The 21,387-nt window shown below is 45.0% G+C and overlaps 1 protein-coding gene across 4 annotated transcripts in view; it reads right to left on the minus strand.

The window, feature by feature from the left end:
- Positions 1-21,387, minus strand: part of Myof (myoferlin) — a 151,373-nt gene that overhangs the window by 19,276 nt on the left and 110,710 nt on the right. For all 4 annotated transcript variants that reach the window (XM_031390202.1, XM_031390204.1, XM_031390203.1 and 1 more), the window contains 11 exons: positions 19,878-20,059; positions 19,624-19,782; positions 19,419-19,517; positions 18,295-18,456; positions 16,105-16,270; positions 13,040-13,116; positions 8,961-8,972; positions 6,815-6,913; positions 5,243-5,368; positions 3,577-3,732; positions 2,977-3,068 (listed from right to left, as the gene is read on the minus strand). In XM_031390202.1, the coding sequence (XP_031246062.1) occupies positions 2,977-3,068; positions 3,577-3,732; positions 5,243-5,368; positions 6,815-6,913; positions 8,961-8,972; positions 13,040-13,116; positions 16,105-16,270; positions 18,295-18,456; positions 19,419-19,517; positions 19,624-19,782; positions 19,878-20,059 (1,330 nt within the window). The remainder of the gene's footprint in view (positions 1-2,976; positions 3,069-3,576; positions 3,733-5,242; positions 5,369-6,814; positions 6,914-8,960; positions 8,973-13,039; positions 13,117-16,104; positions 16,271-18,294; positions 18,457-19,418; positions 19,518-19,623; positions 19,783-19,877; positions 20,060-21,387) is intronic.

A 21,387-nucleotide genomic window follows, 5' to 3' on the forward strand; every position in this document is an offset into this window, starting at 1 on the left:
TGTAAGTTTTAGAAGGACGAAGAATATACTGTGAGATCTGTGGCAAGGAAAAACAAAAAAACAAAACTAAGAAACCGACTCCTAGTATCTTGGGTGGTCTGGTTTGATTAAGGAATATTTTCCCTCCCCCGAGGCATCGATTATTATTTTTAAAAACCTTTTAGAGTTAATTATTATTTTGTGTATGATGCATAGGTGAATATGGGTACCACAGGCCATTAATGGAGGTCAGAGGACAATATTCAGGAGGTGAACGTGTTCTAGAGAAGCCCCGATGAACAAAGGCCAAGAATGTAGGAAATTTGGCTTCTTCCTCAAGCCCTGTCTCAGGGTCTCTCTGCTGAGAAGCAAGCCGCTTCCCCAGACTGAGGTCCTGGCCTGGAGCCACTCTGATGGACTGGCGGAAGTCTGTGATCCCCTTAGACAGCCACTGGCCTCACTGAGCCTGACAGCATCACTTCCTCTCAGCGTGGCTCTGAGCAAGACTTTTCCTGCCACTTAATTAAGCTTGTGCTTGGCACCTCTGAAACAAGCCATTCAGACAGGGCCGCCTTTCTCCCTTCAAAGCTGGCTCTGCCTGCTTCCCAGTCTCGCTCACACGGAGTCCTCCTTCCTGCCCTGCGTGCCTTTTCCTGTCTAGACCTTGAGGCTGGATCAGCGGAAGAAAGGGAAAATGATCACATCGCTGTGCCAGAGGATTTACTTCCCCTCCCTGGGCCCGGTGCTGGGCCTAGGGCTGTGCAGCACAGAGGGTGTTCGTGTTTAGGTGTCTGAGTATATGCATGTGTGTGCATGTATGCAAACATGCTAGGGGCCAACTGGGTGGTCCTTTGTACATGTGTGTTCCTGCCTATAGGGATGGCTTGTTTGAACCTAAAACTGAATGACCAAGGCGTGTATGTGTATGTGTGTGTGTGTGTGTGTTTGTGTGTGTGTGTGCAAGCATGCATGAAAGAGACAGACACACATAGAAGCAGAGAAAGACAGTGAGGAATAAACGTAAGGTGTAAGGTAATGAGCATACCAGGGGCAGACAAACAGGAACAGAGCTCTCCCACTTAGCAAAAGCTTGAGAGAATAACACCATTTCACCTTTTGTGCTTATGTGTGTGTATGTGCACATATACATATGTGCACACTGGTACATGTTGTAGAGGCCAGAATGTCTTTCTTTGTCATTTACTACCTTTTTTTTTTTTTAAGTTAAGAACAGATCTATTTAATTCTTGATCTTGTGATGGGGCAGAGGACAGGTGTGAAGAGGCAGAAGAGGGTTGCCGCAAATTTGATGCCAGCCTGGTTCTATGTAAGTTTTGGAAGGACCAGGAATACACTGTGAGATCTGGTGGCAAGGAAACAGTTTGTGGGTTAAAGTCAGAGGACAATTTTGGGGAGTCAGTTCTTGCCTCCCACTCTTGTGAGGCAGCATCTCTCCTGTTTCTCTTCTGTACTGTATACTCCAGGCTAGCTGGCCAGAAAGTTTCTAGATGATTCTTCTGACTCTGCCTCCCATCTGACTGCAGGATTGCTGGGACTATAGATATGCACCGTTGCATCTGAAATTTGGATAGTCGGAATCATGTGGTTATGTCTTGTACCCACTGAGCCATGTCCTCTGCCCTCTACCTTATCTTACAGCTAGAAGGGTTGGGGATCCAAACTTGGGTTCTCCTGCTTGCCCACCCTTTACCCACGGAATCTTCCTTCCTCAAATGTTTTTCACAAAGACCATTTTCCTACAGATGGCGGCTTTGCCGTGAATATGAAGTACTGCCGTGAGCTTAGGAAAGCCTCAGAGTCATGGATGTATACCCCCTCTGTCTCAATCGCTTGTGTTACAGCTTGTTGACAAAAATGTGAGGCTCTGTGTCCTTACTTGTGACATGAGGACTGCGATGCTTGGCTAGTGAGTCTAACACAGGAGAAAATCAGACAGAGCACTTGACAGAGCAGAACGTGGTGATGAAGCCATGCAGATGATAGAGCAGAATGTGGTGATGAAGCCATGCAGAGGCTGGTGTCGTATGGCTGGGGATCGTGGACACAGTCTGTGATCAGAACAGTGTTAGGCACACACTCTCTTGGGGCCTCAGTTTCTGTTCCCATTAGAGTTCTGTGAGATTTCTGACATGTCTTCTACAAAGTGGCTCAGGAGAGAGAGGACCTGCTCACTCTGAATGCTCAGCAAATAGTGTTATTAAATACAGAAGGTGCTCTCAGCTGAATAATGCTGGCTTTATTTAGTGATCACATTGGTAACTAGAAATGGTTCTGATAAGATTTATATAGCATGACTCACACATAGGTAAATGCTACTGTGGTCAAGCCCGATGACCTGAGATGGATCCCTGGGACCTACATGACAGAAGGAGAGGACCAAGTTGTCTCTGACCACCACACGCACACAGGTGTTCACTGCCACATGCACATGCGCGTTCACAAGTGACATGAATAAAAATGTTTTAAAAATACACATATTCTAGACCAGAAACAAGTCAAGGCTGTGAGCATGAAGAGAACAATGCTGTGTCAAGGCTCCTGGGGACATTAAAGACCAATAAAACAGAATATTTCTTTTGTCGTTTAGCATCCTCCCTCAGTGAAACATTCACTGCATCAAAAGGAGAGAACTATAACATCCCAGTAAACCCTATTTCCTGTCAGGTCATCCCTACCTCCACCCCACCCCACCGCACCCCACCCCATCCGCATTATCCCCTAGCCCTGAAAACAGGATTTTATAGAACTGAGTCCTTCCACAAGCTCAGTGCATCTGGGGGCCTTGCTTCCACCCATAAGGACTTGGAACAGATCTTGACTCAGAGAAACTCATCTTGTGACTTTTTCCCTCACGGCCCCTTCCAGTCCTTCTACCTATTTCTCTGATAAAAGTATCTCTACATATTCCTGGCATTAGGACTTCAAACAGAGCAGGGCATATTTCATGAAGAAGGAATATTTTGAACTGTACGTTACCTGCCAAACACTGGGTTGAGAGTGTTGGGAATGTAGTGGTCTCGGTCTTCAATTACTTTTTTGCCCAAGGTTATTTTTATGTAAGGATCGCACTGTGGAGAAAAGACAGGTGAGATGTTATATCATCCCGGGTGCAAACTGAAGTCAATTTCGGGGATAGACTTGGCTGGCTTCTATACTCCCAAGTGATGACAAAGGTAGGCCCTGGGTGCCCCAGGGATGAGCTCAGTGCACAGTTCTCCTTTGGGTGGCAGTGGGCCAGCGTTCCTTCAAAGCATCTGTGTGGGTGAAAAGGTGGGATGCGGTGAAGGTAGGGATGACCTAGCACTGCTCACGCTGGCCCTGTGACTGAAGCAAATCTTGTCCTGGGTCACATCGGTAACGTGAGAAGGATGAACTAGAGAGCCTTAAAGCATCCCATCCCCCAACTCCAGCCAAAGCGCTTGGGCAAATCCCCATAGGGACAATCACATTGTTTTGATAGAGTATCTTTCTCCTTGCGAGATAACAGACGCCCAGAAAGAAAGAAGGTGACAATTACCATGGCTGATGACTGTAATTATCCTGCTACAGGAGAAGGCCCCACACCCAAACTCTTACCAGGCCATTGTTGTCCTGGGGCTGGAGCTGTAAGCCTTGAACAATGTAAATCCTAACCGTGCATTCCTGTGGGACACTGTCAGGCAGTTCCCGAAACTGCCTGGGAGGGGCCGGCACACTGGGGTCATCCGGCAAGGGGTAGATTCTGAAGGAGCCCTGAGAGAAAGAGAGAGACATGTACTGATGATGACTTCAAGGACCCTGGCCACTGGATAGAGGGCACTTGGGAAATGTGCCCCTCTTCAGAGTACACAGGGCACCCTCTATCTCACACAGTTGGGTGAGCGTCTCTGACATAATATATATTGGCTCTTATGGGAATTCCAGTAGGGGACACACCACCAGCATTCTGTAGCCATCAATTCAGAAGAGGGCACGATAGGAATTGGTTGATAACTTGGGCAGGAAGGGGAGATGACTGGTCAGTGTCAGGGGTCATGGTGGCAATACAAGAGAAAGAGTTGAGAATATTTTGGAGACAGGAATAAGTCCCGAGGTGATTTCACTGCTGGGTCTCCCTACCTGCCTGGGTTCCACTCCCAAGAAAATCGATGCTCTGCTTCAAGTCTCAGCTAAAAAGACCGCATACTTTGTTTTGAAACCAGCTTAAGTACAGGGAAAGGTATCGAAGTTGGGATTAGGATGTTTGGGCCTTTATTCTGGCCAGCTGCACTCGGGAACATGTCACGAAGCAAGCACCCATTGAATACTGGGTGTGGGGCACCCAAAAAAATCAAGAAACAAGAGTGTGGCACAAGATGCTAGATTAGCTTGACTCTATACCCTATTGTGGGCTTAGAGGGAGGGTGGGGAGGATTTGAGACCCTGTGTGGAGTGTAATCCCCTGATCCATTAGCCATGTCTGCTATTGGCAAAGGATTAGGAAGGGCAGTGTCAGATGCCCTGGCCTTGCCAAGTGTGCTTGGGAGGAGAAGCAGCAATCAAACCTGACAGGGGGGTGAACCCAGACCTGTGGGAGCCCAGAGCAGGGGTGAGTCACACTGCCCAAAGCAACCAGGGGACTCTTGACAAACACTGACATTTGAGCTGTCTTAGGGCATGAGCAGGGCTTTGTCAGACTACAGAGAGGAAAGGAAGGGCACCCAGGGAAGGAGGAGCAGCCTGGCCCAAGGCTCCGCACATCCATTGAGAGGACTTTCCAAGGTGTGTTTGGGACTTGGGAGTGGTTCTTCCATATGCAGGAGGGACCCATGGCTCGTGAAAGGCCAGCTTGGCTTCAGAAGGAGTTGAGACCTGAGCTGTGTGAAATACAAGAGGTGTGCTTAAGCCATTCAGATGGGGGATGGAATTTGGTTACGGTGAGGAGAGACTGCTTGGGAGCAGAAAGGTGGAGCTAAGATCTTGACCTGGGAATTTGCCACAGTGATCTTGCTAAAACCCCAGGAGGGCAGAACAGAGGAGAAAGGAGGTCTGGGGAAGATTTGACCCAGGAGGATTCAGTCTGGCCGGCCCAAGAAGGGAAAAGCCACACCCTGGATCCCCTGCGGCATTTTCATTCTTGCAGAGAGCAGGGGACATGTCCAGCCGTAGACATCAGTCTTTCATCCAAGATCAACAACAACAACAACAACAACAACAACAACAACAACAAAAAGATGGATTTTTCAACCGGACACACACACACACAAACAAACACTTTACTCACTTTAAACTCTCCTACCACAGACGGATCTTCATTCTCATCAGACTTGCCTCTGTACAACTTGAAGGTATCTGAGAAATCTGTCAGGCCTTCAAAGTCCGCTACATCCTCCAGTTCACAGTCATAGATCTGAAAACCATCAGGAGACTCTCGGTTTCTCGTTAAGACAGAGGTGGAGTCTCCAGCCCGCAGGACTGAGTATATAAGGATGGACAGAACTCCTGGGACCCTCATGGGTGCAACATAGAACAGTCACGTGGAAAAACACCATACTTCCTTTAGGGGGGTAAATATCCTAGGATCCAGAAATGATGTTTCTAGGAATTTACCAAAGAGAAACAAGAGCATGTCCATGTAGTTCAAGAAGGGCCAGTGTAGGGAGAATGAGTCAACAAACTGTGGAGAGGAGAGAGAAAAGAAGGAGGGGGGGCTAAGGGGCGGTGAGATAGGGGGTGAGCATGATCCACCTCCAACCTAGTCTGATCCAATAAGATTCAGCAAGAGTAAACAAACTTGTGACACCTGCAACAACATGACGAGTCTCAAAAGCAGACTCCTTTGGGACCAAAGGAGCCAAATTCAGAATAAATATTGTATGAGTCCAGTTATCTGGACTCAAGCAGTTGATAGCTACCCAGCATATCAATCATGGTAGCTATCAGATCAGCTGTGCATCAGAGGGGTACAGCTTATGGAGAGTTGGCTTGACAGGAGCACAGAGGAGCTTCCTGTGTGTGAAAATGGTCTTCCCGTTGCTGTGGGCGCTGCTTTACACAGATATGAACAACACCAAAGCCTTGTGGGAGGATCAGCTTATGGCATAGGAATTAGGCCTTGGCTTTAAAAGAAAAGTGGGACAAGAGAGAAAATTGGAAGAGAGAAGAGGAAGAAGGAACGTAAGTCTGTCCCCTCACCCCAGTCTCATTATTTTTCCATGTGATCGATAACATGCTGGCATTCCTTACACTACACAAATACATTACGCTATCAGTAAACAAGGGCATAGAGATCCTTCTTTGATAGAGGAATAATTTTAATAACTAGACATGAAGAGAACAGTGCAGATAACCATCCCTGGCTGGTTCCACAGCTTCCTCCTGCACACGTGTGCCCCACGGCTGTGATGTGACACGTGTGCCCCACGCTGTGATGTGACAAGGCATACACGTAACAGAATCAACTGTTAATTTAGCAAAACTGATCACTGTTTGGAAGACAAAATGAAGTCTGTTGACATCTTTTTTTGTTCTGCAAAGGGCACGGTGACTTCTGGGTCTCCCTGAGCCAAACAACTCTGGATAATTGTTGGCCTAATTAGTATGGGACTAACCCATTCCCAGCCTTCTGCCAGATGCCCCCAAGCCCCAACGTGGCAGTCACGCAACCATAACTCAGCAGCTTTCCTCAATCCCTGGTACTTGGCAAAGCCAAGCCTGTTGCAAGAGGGCTCTCCAGGAGAGCAGAGGCACTCCTGGCCCTTCTCCATCAGCACCCACCACGAGGCCTTGTAAACCTAGGGCCCACAGCATGCTGGAACTGGCTTTTCTCCACCCATAAGAACATAGGTCCAAGTACCTTGAGTTTGGAATAGCCTTTCTGAATATACTGTCCACATTTTTCATGCTCTCCAGAGGAAGCATAAAATTTACTCCACCAGTCAACAATTTCTTCCTCCTAAAGCCACATCCAAATGAAAAAAAAATTGATTTATTGACAGTTTGGATTTCTGATTTATTTTACAGAAAAATCACTATGGAACAGATGAGAGAGGGGAGGCTACTGATGGCTCTGAGATTATCTGCCTCTGTTTACAAGCACGGTGGGCAGCACATCCACAATTCTGCTCAGAAGCAGGAGACCTCAACAGATGACACGGATGTGGTGTGTGTGTGTGTGTGTGTGTGTGTGTGTGTGTGTGTAGATGTCTGTGTAGAGAGGAGTACACACATGTAGGAGTACATGTGGAGGCCAGAGAACAAAAACCTCGGGTGACACAGTGTGAATACTGTTCACCACCTGTGAAACAGGGGCTCTTATTGTCTGGGGAGTCACTATTTGGGTTAGACTCACTGGCCCACAAACGCAGTCATCCTTCTGTCTCCACTGCCCCCCACTGCCGAAATAAAAGCATGTGCCATGACACTCAGCATTCTCACATAAATTCTGGAGATAGAACTCAAGTCCCTGAGATTGTGAGAAAGCATTTCACCCACTGAATTATCTTCCCAGCCCCGATGAAATGCATTTGCTTCAATGCTCACATCTATATCAGATGTTGTTCTTAGACCTGATACAAATGATCTATTAATTTGTCTCTTTTCATTTCTTTACTGTTAATGCTTGCATCCATAAATCAATTAGAATGGCATTTCTAACATATGCTTTCTTTGATCCCCTTTCCTTAGCTCTTTTAGCAACAGTGCAAATCTCTCTGAGAGTTAGTTAGGTAAGCCGGTTTTAGTTCGATGTTTAGTTTATGTTATAAGCCACACTGCGTTGGGCAAGTTGTTCGGCAATTCTGAGCCTCAGTTTCTTCATCTAGTGACAACTGCCACCATCTGCCTTGGAGAGTTTGTTTGGAAATCAGATCAGATCACTAAAGACCTTTGAAACCTTGAAATTAGGAAACAAAAGTAGGGGGCATTGTGGTTCATATACATTAGTGGCTCTCACCCCATCCCTCAGGGTCTGATCCTGTCAGTGTGGGCTGAGAACTGGGTATTCATTATGTTTGCATAAATCCCCTGGGGTGATTTCAGTTATAACCAGAGTCATGAACCTCTTGTTTTGATGAGTGTTCTTGGTTTGGCAAAAGAGATAATCAATGAGGCACTCAAAGGCCGGTGCCTGCATAGCTGCTCACATTTTCTCCTTTTCTATTTCTCTCCTTCCCTTTCCTCCTTTCCCCCTTTTTTTGCTTCCTTCCTTCCTAATCCTCCTCCTGTCTCAGTCTCAAAAGGGCTATGATTACAGGTTTGAGGTACCACACTCAACCTCCACCCTGACTTATAACAAGGACATATCTGGATGAGACTCACTTTCTGCCTTTTCTAATCTGCCTTAGAAAGGGAAGCTCTCAAAAACAAGCATCACCTCCTGTCGGATGGAGAGCGACAAGGAGTAAGAAAGGCTATTTCAGGCTGGAGACTTGGCTCAGACATTGAGAGACCTTGTTGCTCTTCCAGACCCCATCAGAGATCAACTCCTAGCATCCACACGACCACTTGAACACCAACTCCAGGGAATCTGATGCCCTCTTCTGGTCACCACAAGTACCTGCACATATGTGTGTATAGCCTCACATGTACACACCCATACAAATGAAATCATTAAAAACAAAAATGGTTGTTTCTCATTTATACATGAGGGCAAGTATTTATAGATTTATGTGTATAATATTAAATACTCATGTACACATGTATCTTTGTATATATCTTTACATTTATATTCATGCATACAAGTGTGTGCATGCACTCACGTGCTGTATGTGTGCATGCACTCATGTGTTGTGTGTGTGCATGCACTCATGTGTTGTGTGTGTGCATGTGCATGCACACACATACACACACAGTTATAATGAATTAAATGTCCTTTGTAGATTACAGGCAGAAAATACATGTATTGAAAATTGAACCAAGAATCTTGCACATGCAAAGACAAGCTCTCTACTCCCGAGCAGCGTCCCTCACCCCATGAATCTTAGAGGTACAAACATAGTTACCTTTTCCGACAGCTAGGCATATGAGGCCAGCAGCAGGATACATCATATGGATGAGTCACGTGGATATTTGGTTTAAGGTCCCATGAACATTAGGTTTAGAGAGAAAGAGAGTAAGAAACATTATTTTCCTGCATACTTACTATCAATATGTAACAGATTGCCTAATTATTCTAGTTTAGATCATCTTATCACTGGACATATCTTAGATTTCCTCTCTGAAAACACACAAAAGAGTGTTAACACAGTACTTGAATGGCTGCGTTTTTAGTGGGGCTGGACAAGACTGTGATCAGCTAACACAGTAGGTGTTCGCTCCCGAGGTGTGTGTGGAAGCTACTCATCTTCCTACCCCCAGCCTCTCATTCCACGTAGCTCCAAAAGCATACCTCCAATCCGACCTCCTCCTCATCCCTTCAAGAACTCTCCTGTCACAAGGTGTGCACAGCTGCAGGTCATCATCATGTTAGTGCCCTTTCTGTGTTTCCCTCCATGCCTATGTAAGAATGTCACTAAAATACTGGTAGAAGACTCTTCTACAAGGATGTCAGGTTTCTCACCAGCCAAATCCTTCCACTTGAATGTCTGCATGGAGGATTTGCCCCTCCTGGTGTTAGGGACTGCCCAGGAGTTTGTTGGAGTTTGAGTTTTCTGCTGGGACACTGGTAAGCTAAGCCCTTGGGCTAGTTTGAGAACACAGTGCCCCTTTCTGAAATCCTAATATCTCCCTACAGCACTTTTGTGGCTGCTGTATGGAGTGCCACCCAGCTTCTCCAGGTCCTCAGTATTTCTATTTAGACTGACCCCCTGTTGCAACAGAAGTGCCAAAGGAAGCAGAGAGAAAGAGACGTATTAATTCATTTTGTTAGCTCCATTCCAAAGCAAGATTAGGGTTAAGTAATCACAGTTTAAGTGCGATTTTGGAGAGAGGAATTTAAAAAAAAAACAACTTTTGACAGTCTCAATAGTTTTGAATTCAGATATTTAGTCTGTTTCTTCATGCTTACTTTCAGTTATAAAAAAACTGATTTAGGGAAAAGAACAAGCCATGTTTAAAGAGTATCCAAGACAAGTTGCTGCCTTTAAATTTCAGGGTTAGCCAGGAGGATCCCTTCGTGCCTGATCACTCATCATCCCCTGTGGAAAAGGAAGGACAGCAACTCGTTGGCTTTCCTTTCTTTTCTTTTCTTTTCTTTTTCTCAATCTAATAAATGAACTTGAAAATTCAACTCAAAGTACTACATGGCCCAGGGCCAGTCTTCCCCTTGGCTTAAAATGACATTATTCATCTAAATATCACCTTTCACTCCAAAATCTACTAGTAGAGCTGGGAGGAATTCAAGTCCTTAGACCAAGCTGCCCCAGTCCCATGCAGCCTCATGCATCATATCATATACATACATGCACTGTCCTTGGAGAGGCCATTTTGCTGAGTGCTGTTGACACACTGCTTAAGCACTGGAATTGGAAGGCAACTGTTGAGACGGCCACGAAGAAGGGCTGTGCTGTCTGCCTGGCACTTGACCAATCTGCCCCACAACCTCCTCCCCTGCTCGTCCTTAGATAGTGCTAAGCTCATCGGTCACAAGTTCCCACAGACATCGCAGAGCGTGATGCCATCATGGAAAGACTAGGCCTCCAGCCCTCAGCAACAGCAGTTAGTGTGGACTCATTCAGTGTATCCAGATAAAAAGTCTAAAATCAAGTTAGTGGTCATACACGTACATTACATGTACATGTGATACATGTAATAAAGGACGTTAGTAAGCTTGTCCTCGGCTCTTCCAAAGTTCCACATTGCTTATTGGACTTTACAGAGGTATTCCATGTCTACCTTGACACAGGGACTTGAGAGTTTAGAGAAGATCCCACCCTTTCTTGTTGACACTGTACCTCAACTAGGTATGAGAGGAGCAAGCTGACTATAGTCATTTATAATGTAGTGGGAATGAGTTGACATGATCATCTCCAGGCCTGCTGCTCCTCCCGGTTAAAAGCTGATACACACGGACCTTTCATAGTGATGCACACGGACCTTTCATAGTGTGTCGAGAGTGGCCTAGCCCCAGCACTGTCAAGAAAGGAGTAGCACTGACACTATTTTCCTTGCTCCTCAATAGTGCCGAGGACGACTGAGTACACAGAAGACACGCAGGAAGGACTGGCTGGCACATTATCAAGTAGGATCTTACACGTCCTTTTCCCAGAGCAGTTGTGAAAATCCCCGTGAAAAAGAATCCTTGAGTCTATTATACATTACTTCTCCCCAGGCAACTACTGTCTTATTGAGACTAATAGGGGTTATTTTCAATAAGTGAACATAGTCATGTTGCCCTATGGGCTGGGGAATTTGATATTGTCATCTGTGACCGTGTAGAATTGCCACACAGTAGACTCAAACACACAGCAATCCAGAGTTGGCTGTGGAGCCCACATTTAGCATGGTCCAGTTGTTAGTGAGTTTAATGCAGTGGGAAAGAAGTGGTTTTTTTAAAGGTACCGTTTATGGACATAGCACATTAAAGTGCAATCATGTGTGTGTTCCAGCCAGTTTGCATATGAAAACATGCCATGAAAGTTGACAGCCAAGGCCAAGAGAAACACTGAGCTATTTGGTGATTTCTTTTTTCTGGGTTCAAACTTTCTTGTTCCTTTCTGAGGAAGTGGCTGGATGGTTTTCAGACTGGGTCCTGAGTAAGGATTCCCACAAACTTCTTCCACAGTGAACATAAAAACCCAGGCTGTTCCTTATATTGACAAATAGGGTCATTTCAAATCATGACAATCCCACCTCACATAGGCAAAATTTTAACATGCGTGTTCTGATTGATGCAATGTTTCGATTTTCTCTAGAAACTTCTAACACAATATCATTTGGACTTCCCCCTGATTGGTTCTCAGTAGCTTTTCAAATTATAGGTTATGACCTCATGTGGGGCTGGGTACCTGAATGTGTGTGGCACAGTGTGTGTGTGTGTGTGTGTGTGTGTGTGTGTGTGTGTGTAGAATGTGTGACAATAGTGAAAGGTTTCTGAGTGTGCAACAAGTAAAAAATGACTAAAAATAGAGTGTGTAAGGAGTCCAAGTGCATCGTTAAAGTGCAATTAATGATTTGCTAGAAAAGTGTTCCTGGCAATGCTCACCCATACTGTACCATGCAACTCCATTGTGGCTTTGGTTTTGAACCTACAACCCATGCGTTTCTGCACTGTGCACGTAGTCACACCACACGACACCAACGAACACCACCCGAAGCACCTCAGCTCAGATCTGGGCCTAATCTATGCTACAGGCTGCAGCATTTTTACACACCAACGTTTCTGCTCTCGTGGAAACACAATGGTTTAATTATAGAAAATAAAGATGCAATAGTTTCCACCAACATTCCTTGCCATGTAAGTATCAAGTTAGTATACCTTTGGATCACATTGTGTTAGAATGCGATTTCTCATTGATTTTGATTTCTCTTTGAGTTTCTGATTTGAGTTTCATTAGAAAAAAATGTTAAATGAACTTTGGCCTGGAATTAGGAGAGTTTCCAGCAGTCTCTGCAATGGCCCGAAACATACTTCCGCCATTGTGTATTAGTACTACACGTTTATCCAAAATATCAGCACCCATGACAGTAAAATCAAAATATTAATTAACCCTGAAAAACATTAATGATGCTGTGTCCTGCAGTATTTCATATCCAGCTGAGATTTAAATCTTTATATAAAAATGAACAAGCATGCCCATCTCATTAGAATGCAAATTTGATTTTGTTTTTGACAAATAGTAAAATTATGTCTAGCAAAGAATTATTTATAAAATGCTTTATAATTAAGTATGTTTGATTTGCACACCTTGTTTTATATACCTATACACCGGAGGTTGTATAAAAAAATTCTCAGGTGAAAAGGGTTATAAGTGGAAAACTTTTAAGAAGCCCTAGTTGATACAATTTCACTGTCAACTGTGGATGAATAAAAGATTTGGCTCGTGTCTTAGTTCTTGTGCATTGGTTTGATGAGCAATATTTTAATGGCCTTGAATGGCTCTTGGAGTTCACCAATTGCTTAGACATCTGGACTACGACCTACCTTGGAAGCCAGTAGTGGTTTGGTGTCTTCTACTTCAATAACGACATCCCGGCATGGGGGGGCAGACATCAGGGAGGCTGTAAGGCAGAGAGCTTCTCTGAAATCTAGGACACGTAGAACGGCACACTGGAGAACATTCTATTCCATGGTCAAGTGGAGCAGCCGCAGGATGGATGACAGAGTTAGCCTGTGTGAAACTTTTCAATGGGGGGACTACACCTGAATGTGGAAAACGACCTAACCACTTGCCACATTCTCAGAGTAGGGTAGGATTTTAGACATTTTATAGGGGACTATGTGGCCCATGTGTCTTGGTCTGGGGGTAGTTAAATCAGTTCCTACGCATAACGCGTACTTGAAAAAGAATTGTGTTAAGGCCAAAGAGATGGCTCTCAGGCAAAGGTGCTGGACGCCAAGCCTGATGACCTGAGTTTGCAAGGAGGAGAGACTTGATTCCTGCAAGTGGACCTCTACCTGCCGCATAGCAACACGCACACGCACGCGAACACAATTAAAAAGATCGTGTTGACATGTAGGAATGAGCATGGAGATGGTGAATCTATGCCTAAAAGAGCCTCATTTTCTTGGGAAATGAGATAGAGGAATGCAGAAGAGGAGTGGAGGGAGACAGGAGAGATAGAGAAGGGTATCAGAGAGAGGAGGGGAAGGGGAGGGGAGAAAAGAGGGGAGGAAAAAGCAGGGATGAATTTCTTCAGCAGTCTGAAGCTGCTGTTGTGTATCCAGCCCTTGCTCTCCCGTGGCATGCAGAGGTAGGAGGCCCATGCCCTGATCTTACATGCAGTGTCCCAGATGGATGGAACTCTGGATTTTGGAGTAACAGCAATTGCTTGGGGATAGGCTCTGCAGTCACCTGGTTTATCTCAGTTAAAGGTGGGTGCCAAGATCCAGCCTGATGCAGGGGTAGGGGTGGGGTCACGGGAGCATCATATTTTTAAACTGAATACCACAAAAGGTCCTAAGCTGAAACCCAGACAGAACAAACTCCACCAAATCAAAAGACCTTCCTGTATCCCACCCAGGCATTGGACATATAAGACATGAAGGCTCAGAACGAAGGTACTTTCGGGATGAGGTGTGCCTACCATCTTTAGGTATTGGGTAATTAAGTACTTTGTTTACATGATCTCATTTAGCCCTTTGATCATCCTGACTGCGCTATAATCTCCATTTTAGAGATAAAAACATAAGTTAAAGCTACAAGAAAGCAGGTCACTTACTTCTAGTTAAGCCTTGGATGGAAGTAAGTTCATAGCCTAGATCTGTTAGACTCTAGTTCCTTTGTTATCAATCACCCAGAGGCCAGGGAAGAGCAGGTACTCGATAAGTGTCAGAGAAACATTTCAGATAAGGGAAGGATCCTGACATTTACTGAGCATCTATGGTATACTGGTTGTTTTAAAGTGGAGGTTTTGCATTTACCTGACACCCTCAACTAGATGAGTAGCCTAGAAACTTTCAAGATAAGCTCATCTGCAGCTGCAGGCCACTTGGTCACACAGGAATCCAGAGCCAGATGAACAAGGAAGCATGAATACCTACATATGCAAATGTATTCCTAAGTGGTAGTTCTCTGTCATCCTTACTATCCTCCAGCAAGCAAAATCTGAGAGATGGCACAGCAAACACTGCTTGTGCCTGACAGTTTTCTCCTCTTCTTACAGATAGCTTTGTTTGTTTGTTTGTTTGTTCCAAGACAGGGTTTCTCTGTATAGCCCTGGCTGTCCTAGAACTCAACTTTGTAGACCAGACTGGCCTCGAACTCAGAAATCCGCCTGCCTCTGCCTCCCAAGTGCTGGGATCAAAGGCGTGAGCCACCACTGCCCGGCCTTGCAGCTAGCTTTTAGAGTCTCTGTAATATCAATACCAAGACTTCGGGTGGTTTAACCAGGACTGGCTTGTAGCTTACCTGCTTAAACAGAAGACATCTATTTCAATCTAGATAGCTTGAATAGAGTTTTCAATGATAGATGAATAGAATTTTCTAGTCCTACACTGTGGTCTAATCTCATGAACCCAAACTGTCTGGGATCTTCGACACTAAAGTGACTGAGCCCCGAGCCCTTAGCAGTGTTAAGTATATGATAAACTAAAAGCAAGTGTCTATTGAATGGGAACGAGCAAAACACTGTATCGTTAGCTATTTATTTTAGATTCTAAGTTAAATATTATAGCCTGCCCTATCCTTACATAACTATATCATTTAACATTTTCCTGTATGTATAACAATGGAATGGCTTTCAAATGACCTTACAACATCCTTGTTAAATATGGATGAAATGGGCCCATAGACACTTAACTTGGTATTGCCAGGAAAAATAAACCTAGCATTTGAAAGGGAGATGTAGGAGAAAGCAGAGTCCAAGGCCATCGTGTACTACAACAAACAAACAAAGAAACAAACAAAATCAAACCAAAAGAACCAAACCACACCACACCTGTCATTTAGAAAGAAAAATCTCTTCCTTTGAGGCTCATGGATGGGATCTCCTTTTCCATACACAGAAGGCCCTGAATCTCTATACCAAAGTATTTAGATCACTGATCTACACACATTCATTTTCTTGCTGGACTCTTGCACTTTGAGGAAAAGACTGTTCTGGTCCCTTGATCCCCCCACCAGTTAGATCGATTCATGACATTCGATGAATGCTCAATAACTACTTGCTGGAGGCTGAATGCCCCCATCCCTGTTGCTGATGTGGGAACAGCATCCCCTGAATTTTGAGGATCCTTCTTCAAAGGCAAATAGGAAAGTTCATGTAGCAGGCAACATTACCTCAAAGGACATCCTGTGTTTACCCAGGAGTAAGGCATACCAGAGGGTGGCCTCGTAAGCACTGGACTCTGCTCCTCCAATACCTCAAGAGTCCAGGCTGGTTGCACCACTGACTACCAGTATTTCCCTGGAAGAATTACCTAGTACACTGTAAATCAGACCTTACTTTTTCTGTGGCATCTAGAATATCATTTGTGAAGATTCAATCTAGGCATTTAAAAAAAAAAAAGCTTAAAAATGTAACATACAGACTTGCCTACAGACATACCTTTTAGTTGCGGTACAATATCCTCCTTTCCTGCATATGGATCACAACGAAAGCGGTCCAGGTGGTCGATGGTACACTGGCCCACCACAGGCTTCCGCCCAAACTGCCTGTGATCAATGACCTTGATCACCAGCGGAGGCATGTACAATTCTTCCTTGGGCAGGAACTAGGGATCACAAAAACAGATGTCCTTTTTCTTTTCCAGATCTGGCAGGAACAGCTTTGCCAGTCAGTTCCCCCAAGGGACCAACCCGGATTCTTTTTGCCTATTAAATGAACCCAGAGGGACCTTCCTTCGTATTTCAGTGACGGAGGTGCTTGGTAATTGGCTCAGAGTTTATAGCATCCTTTTTCAGCCTGGCTCTGAAGATCCTACCTCTGCTATTACAGGGTGCAAGGCCTTAGGGAACTTTTCTAACCCTGTATGCCAGGTCACTTCATCATTAATAGTAGAGTTGTGGAATCTATATGAGAAGGGCAAGCATAATGTGGAATGAGATTTTTGTCACTGAGCCCATCTCCCTCCCACATTCTTACTCCTGAGGGGGAATTTCAAGGGACAAGATCATTTTGACCCCTTGATCTCTCCAACATTTAGATCAATTGATGACATTCTATGAATGCTCAACAACTACTTGCTGGAGGCTGAATGCCTTCATCCCTATTGCTGATGTGGGAACAGCATCCCCTGAATTTCGAGGATCCTTCTTCAAAGACAATAAGAAAGTTCATGTAGCAGGCAGAACTTCGGCAGAACTAGCCAGAGCTTAAGCAAAATTTAGGAATGAGCCTTCAAGGGAAATAGGAAACTAGGATTCCTTTGGTGTTGGAAGCTCAAAGCCAAAATGGGATGCTCACTTTAACTTCAGTGCTCCTGGGATGTGGGGGCCTTGAAGACACTGCCCTGATTGGAGAATATGGATGGCCTGGAAGCTTGACTGTGGTTTGGGTTAATGTCTGTCTCTAGCCTTGCACTGGAAAAGAGGATGCTCCCTCCGTGCCTCCTCTCACATCTCAACCAAAGCTAGGTTCTAGACTAGAAGTGGGAAGGGGAGGAGTGGGAGGAGTAGGAAGAGTGGGTGAGGATAGGCAGGGTTTCTTATCGGTGACTAATTAGGGATTCTGCTTCTACATATCTATAAGACTGTCCATCTACAGAATCATGGAGTGGAAGGACCCCAGTCCAAGCTCTGGCTACTCGCTTGCTCTGTCCTCCTGTACACATTACTCGACCTTTCCATTGCTTCCAGAGTGAAAGAAGGAGTCGTAGCGGAAGTTGTAGCACTGAGCTGGAGTTGTAGATGAAACTAGACCATGGCCCCAAGCACAGAAGGGTGTACCCTTGCTCTGAGGCCAGGCAAGCCATTTCTCCTCTCTAGGCCTCAACTGCCTCAGATGCAAAATGAGAAGTCAAACCACATGGCCCCAATGTTCAAGGATGATGTCTTGGGGATATGAAGGAAAATGAGCTATGGAAAGGAATTAGACAATGTTAGTCTTCTGTCTTTGTATGTCCTTATTGTAATCTTTTATATAGCAATTCAAAGATGAATTTTTTTTTATTTATAAACGGTAAGGATTACTGGATGGTGGGGGCACATGCCTTTAATCCTAGCACTCGCTAGGCAGAGGCAGGTAGATTTCTGAATTTATGACCAGCCTGGTCTACAGAATGAACCAGGGATAATCAAGAAAGTTAAGAAATTAATTTCTTTCAAAATGGACACATTGGGTGGTTTTCACTTGCTCTAGTTATAACAAGTGGCAGTGTGTGAGTCCTATCTGACACCTCACAATTCTGAAAACCAGGGGTGATCCAAAGATCAAAGCAGGTTCCCTGCCATGGGCCCAGTCATAGACTACCAGGGCCATGCCCCATCACCCACACTGACATCCCACACAGCTGTTCCTTCTCTGGACATCCTGTTCCTGGCAGGAATGTCCTGGTCCATGTGCAGTGGCACTAGTCAACAACCTCAACTTGAGGGGTTCACTAAGGGCCTAGAACAGAGAGCAAACATTTACTGGAGACACGAGCACTGCTCATAGCTACTTCCCCATCACTGGGGTTGTTTGAAGCTTTCAGTAACTGGCTACAGATGATCTAAGGAAGGAGAAGTCTCTGACATGTTTACTGCAAGGCTGGGTTTTTCTGTGTGCATGGGCTCAGGCAGAGTCTAAATACCGTACCACTTTCATGAAGAGAACAGAACTTGGGAAGTTGGGTGTCTTCTTGAGGCTTTTGATCACCACGGATTCTACTCTCTCTCCTCCGCACTCCACCACGAGGCTGGGCGATGTGATGGACGCCATCTGGTAGTTTTTCATATTTCTTAAGCCCCAAGCTAGGATCTGGGGAAACACGTTAAAGAGAAGGGAAGTAAACCTGACACATAACACACACACAGATGCACTTACACACGCATGCACACATACACACACAGTCACATGCACATGTGCACATGCATGCACACACACACACACACATGAACACACACTCACATGCACATGCACATAGACACATACATACATCTGTGCACACACATATGGAAAACTCCAATCTCAATCACAGTACACAGTACAGTCTTTAAGATGGAGCGATGCACATTTGTCTAAAATACCCAGTGCATATTATCTTCAGGTGCCTGTGGAGAGGCAGAGAAAGTGGTTTGGCCCCTTTCCTTCTGTCAGATAGCTAAAGACGAAGCAGACAAAGCATAACAGCTGTCAATGCTGATGAGTCAGTCAGCATCTCTAGATCTCATCTGCAAACAGGACTCCCGTGATCTACTGTGGGGCAATTTGGAGGGCCAAGTATAAACCTCTTGCGTGTGAAGTGACCTGCAAGCATTCCAAACTGGTAGCTGCTGTTTGAAGTCCCCCAGGTCTGTTTTCAAGAATGCCCAGCAAAACAGAGGAGCTAACAATGCCTCCCTTATCAGGACCCCATCTTCACCAGCCAGTGTCTGCCTTAATTATCTCCCATGTCGCCACAGTCCAGATGCTTCCCCCTCCCCGACCTCCGCCCCAACCGGCCTCTGTTGCAGACCTTCTCCTTGTTCACACAGCACTTTCTCTTGGGTTATCTTCTCTTTCTCTGGCAAATTCCCCCCAAAAGAAAGAAATCTCTGAAACTGACTTCTTGTTGCTATGTTAAGATTTCCATTTTCTATGACTGTTTCCACTGGGGGATGGGGAGCATATTTTATGGGATGTTAGAGACAGCAAGAAAGCATGCATGCCCTATGTTAATGGTCCCTGCTCTTAGCCACACCCTTTGGGTTGGTCAAGGAAAACTCAGAGAGAATACATACCTCAATGGCAGTGAGCTGAACCACAGGTCTGATCCCCTGAGGGACCATGTATAAGTTTGGTGCTCTTTGAGAAGGGAGGATGGGAAGGTTGGAGCCATCCTGTGAAACAAAGGTAGGCTGTCAACACATCAAAGCAGAGAGTGCCTGGAATTACTAAGGTGCTCTAAGCAGCTCAGGGAATCCATGAGCAAGAACAAAGTGATACCTTGTTCCTCAGAATCAGCTCCGCTGTTACAAGGACATCCCCACAGGCCTTGTCTCCATTCATGACAGGATACCAGAGAAGCTTGGGTGTGATGTCCGTTTCTGAGTTCAGTTTCACCAAAGGAGAGCAAATGCTTCGGCCTAAAAATTCGTCTTTGCCCTAGAGAAGGAAACCACACTTTCAAACTCCTGGCCAAATAGCTCCGCAGTCTACTGTCATGTCCCCGAGTCACCTTAAACTTTCATATTACCTACCACTTGGTCATTGTCAAAGAGTTCTATAATAACTTTGGGTGGATTCTGTAGAACTGTTTGGGGTTCCCCAAAGATTTCAACCTCATCAAATATAATGGTTTGGTCCCAGGTGGGATTAAGGGTGGAGTGGATGATCTCCGTGGTTTTGCTCCGATGGAGGAAGGAGACGTGAGCGTATGGATCTATGAGCAGAAAGAGATATCAATAAGTAGAGTCTTGGAGAAGTCTAATTCCTATGACAGTACATTTCAACCAAAGACCTTTCTTCTGGACAGAGTGGTCATATGCTTTCACCACCCCTTGAAGACAAGGAGTCCAGAAAGCGGAACGCCACAGAGGAAGGTATCATGGTGAGAAGTGCCCTGATGTGTGCAAAGGATTGCCTCTGGAATAAGCTTATCCTCATCAAGGTTCATGGAGCACACAGTCTTTCACATACATCATCTAGAATACGAACTTTGCAACCAGACACATCTGGCCTGCGGTGCCCCCATGATTTTGGAAGACAAAGATTTAATCTTCCCAAGCTTTGGTTCCTCCCTCTTTGCCGCGAAAGTAATTTCTGTTTTCCTACTGGGTAGAAAATGGGATGACGTGAAGCTCGTGAGCTGCCTAGAACAGAGCCTCTCATCGATGTCACTGATAAATGCCAGTTATTTTTATGTTTTCGTTTCTGCTGTTTTGATAAACTGGCAAATATAAGTTTATTTTATGCTTTTTGTTTCTACTATCTATACAGAAAGTTTTGTATTTGAGTGCCGGGTTTCAAGAATATGGCAGTACATAGGAAAGGCTTAGTTCATCTCAGAATTTACAGCTTGCAACATGACTAAGCGTTTTTTATTTTGCCCCACTGATAAATCTTGTATCCAACTGGGAGAAACTTTACGCAAACATCACTGAAGATTGTTTTCTAAGAATTCTGATTGGGTCTACAGTGAGAGAGTGCCCCCTGGTGGATACTGTTTGAAAACACCCTCAAAAACATTTTGAAGTTTTGTTCTACAGAGTAGGATGATCTTGATCAAAATTTTTAGACCAGGTCTAGATAATCTGGTCTAACATTATTAGGAAAGGAAGTAATTCACAAAGACTGTGTAGGAGGAGTGCTTGGGACATGAATAAGAATTGACGCAGTGCATGACATTATCAGACAAGTGTTTTAAGAGCTGTTTCCATAGAAGAACCCGGGAAGCTTTGCTGGCTTGCAGGTCTCATAGTAGAAAGTCTCTAAATAGCCTTTATTCTATTTAGGATAGGATGGCCTCTATTCTATCCACACCGACAGAGCATAGCCAGAGATGCAGGTGAAGTACCAATGTGAGGACCAGTGTTGAAGCCTCAGAGTTACATAGTGGCTAGGAAGTGGGCAAGGTGGGGGTGGGGTAGAGGTGGGGGAAGGCTGCGGAGGAGGCAAAAAGCATACTACATAAGACTCACAGACAGGTGCCATGGGCTAGTGGGTTGAATATGTGATCTCTTTCATCATCTTGAGGGTATAACCAAAAAG

The sequence above is a fragment of the Mastomys coucha genome, unplaced genomic scaffold (assembly GCF_008632895.1).
Source record: "Mastomys coucha isolate ucsf_1 unplaced genomic scaffold, UCSF_Mcou_1 pScaffold21, whole genome shotgun sequence".
Taxonomy (NCBI): Eukaryota; Metazoa; Chordata; class Mammalia; order Rodentia; family Muridae; genus Mastomys; species Mastomys coucha.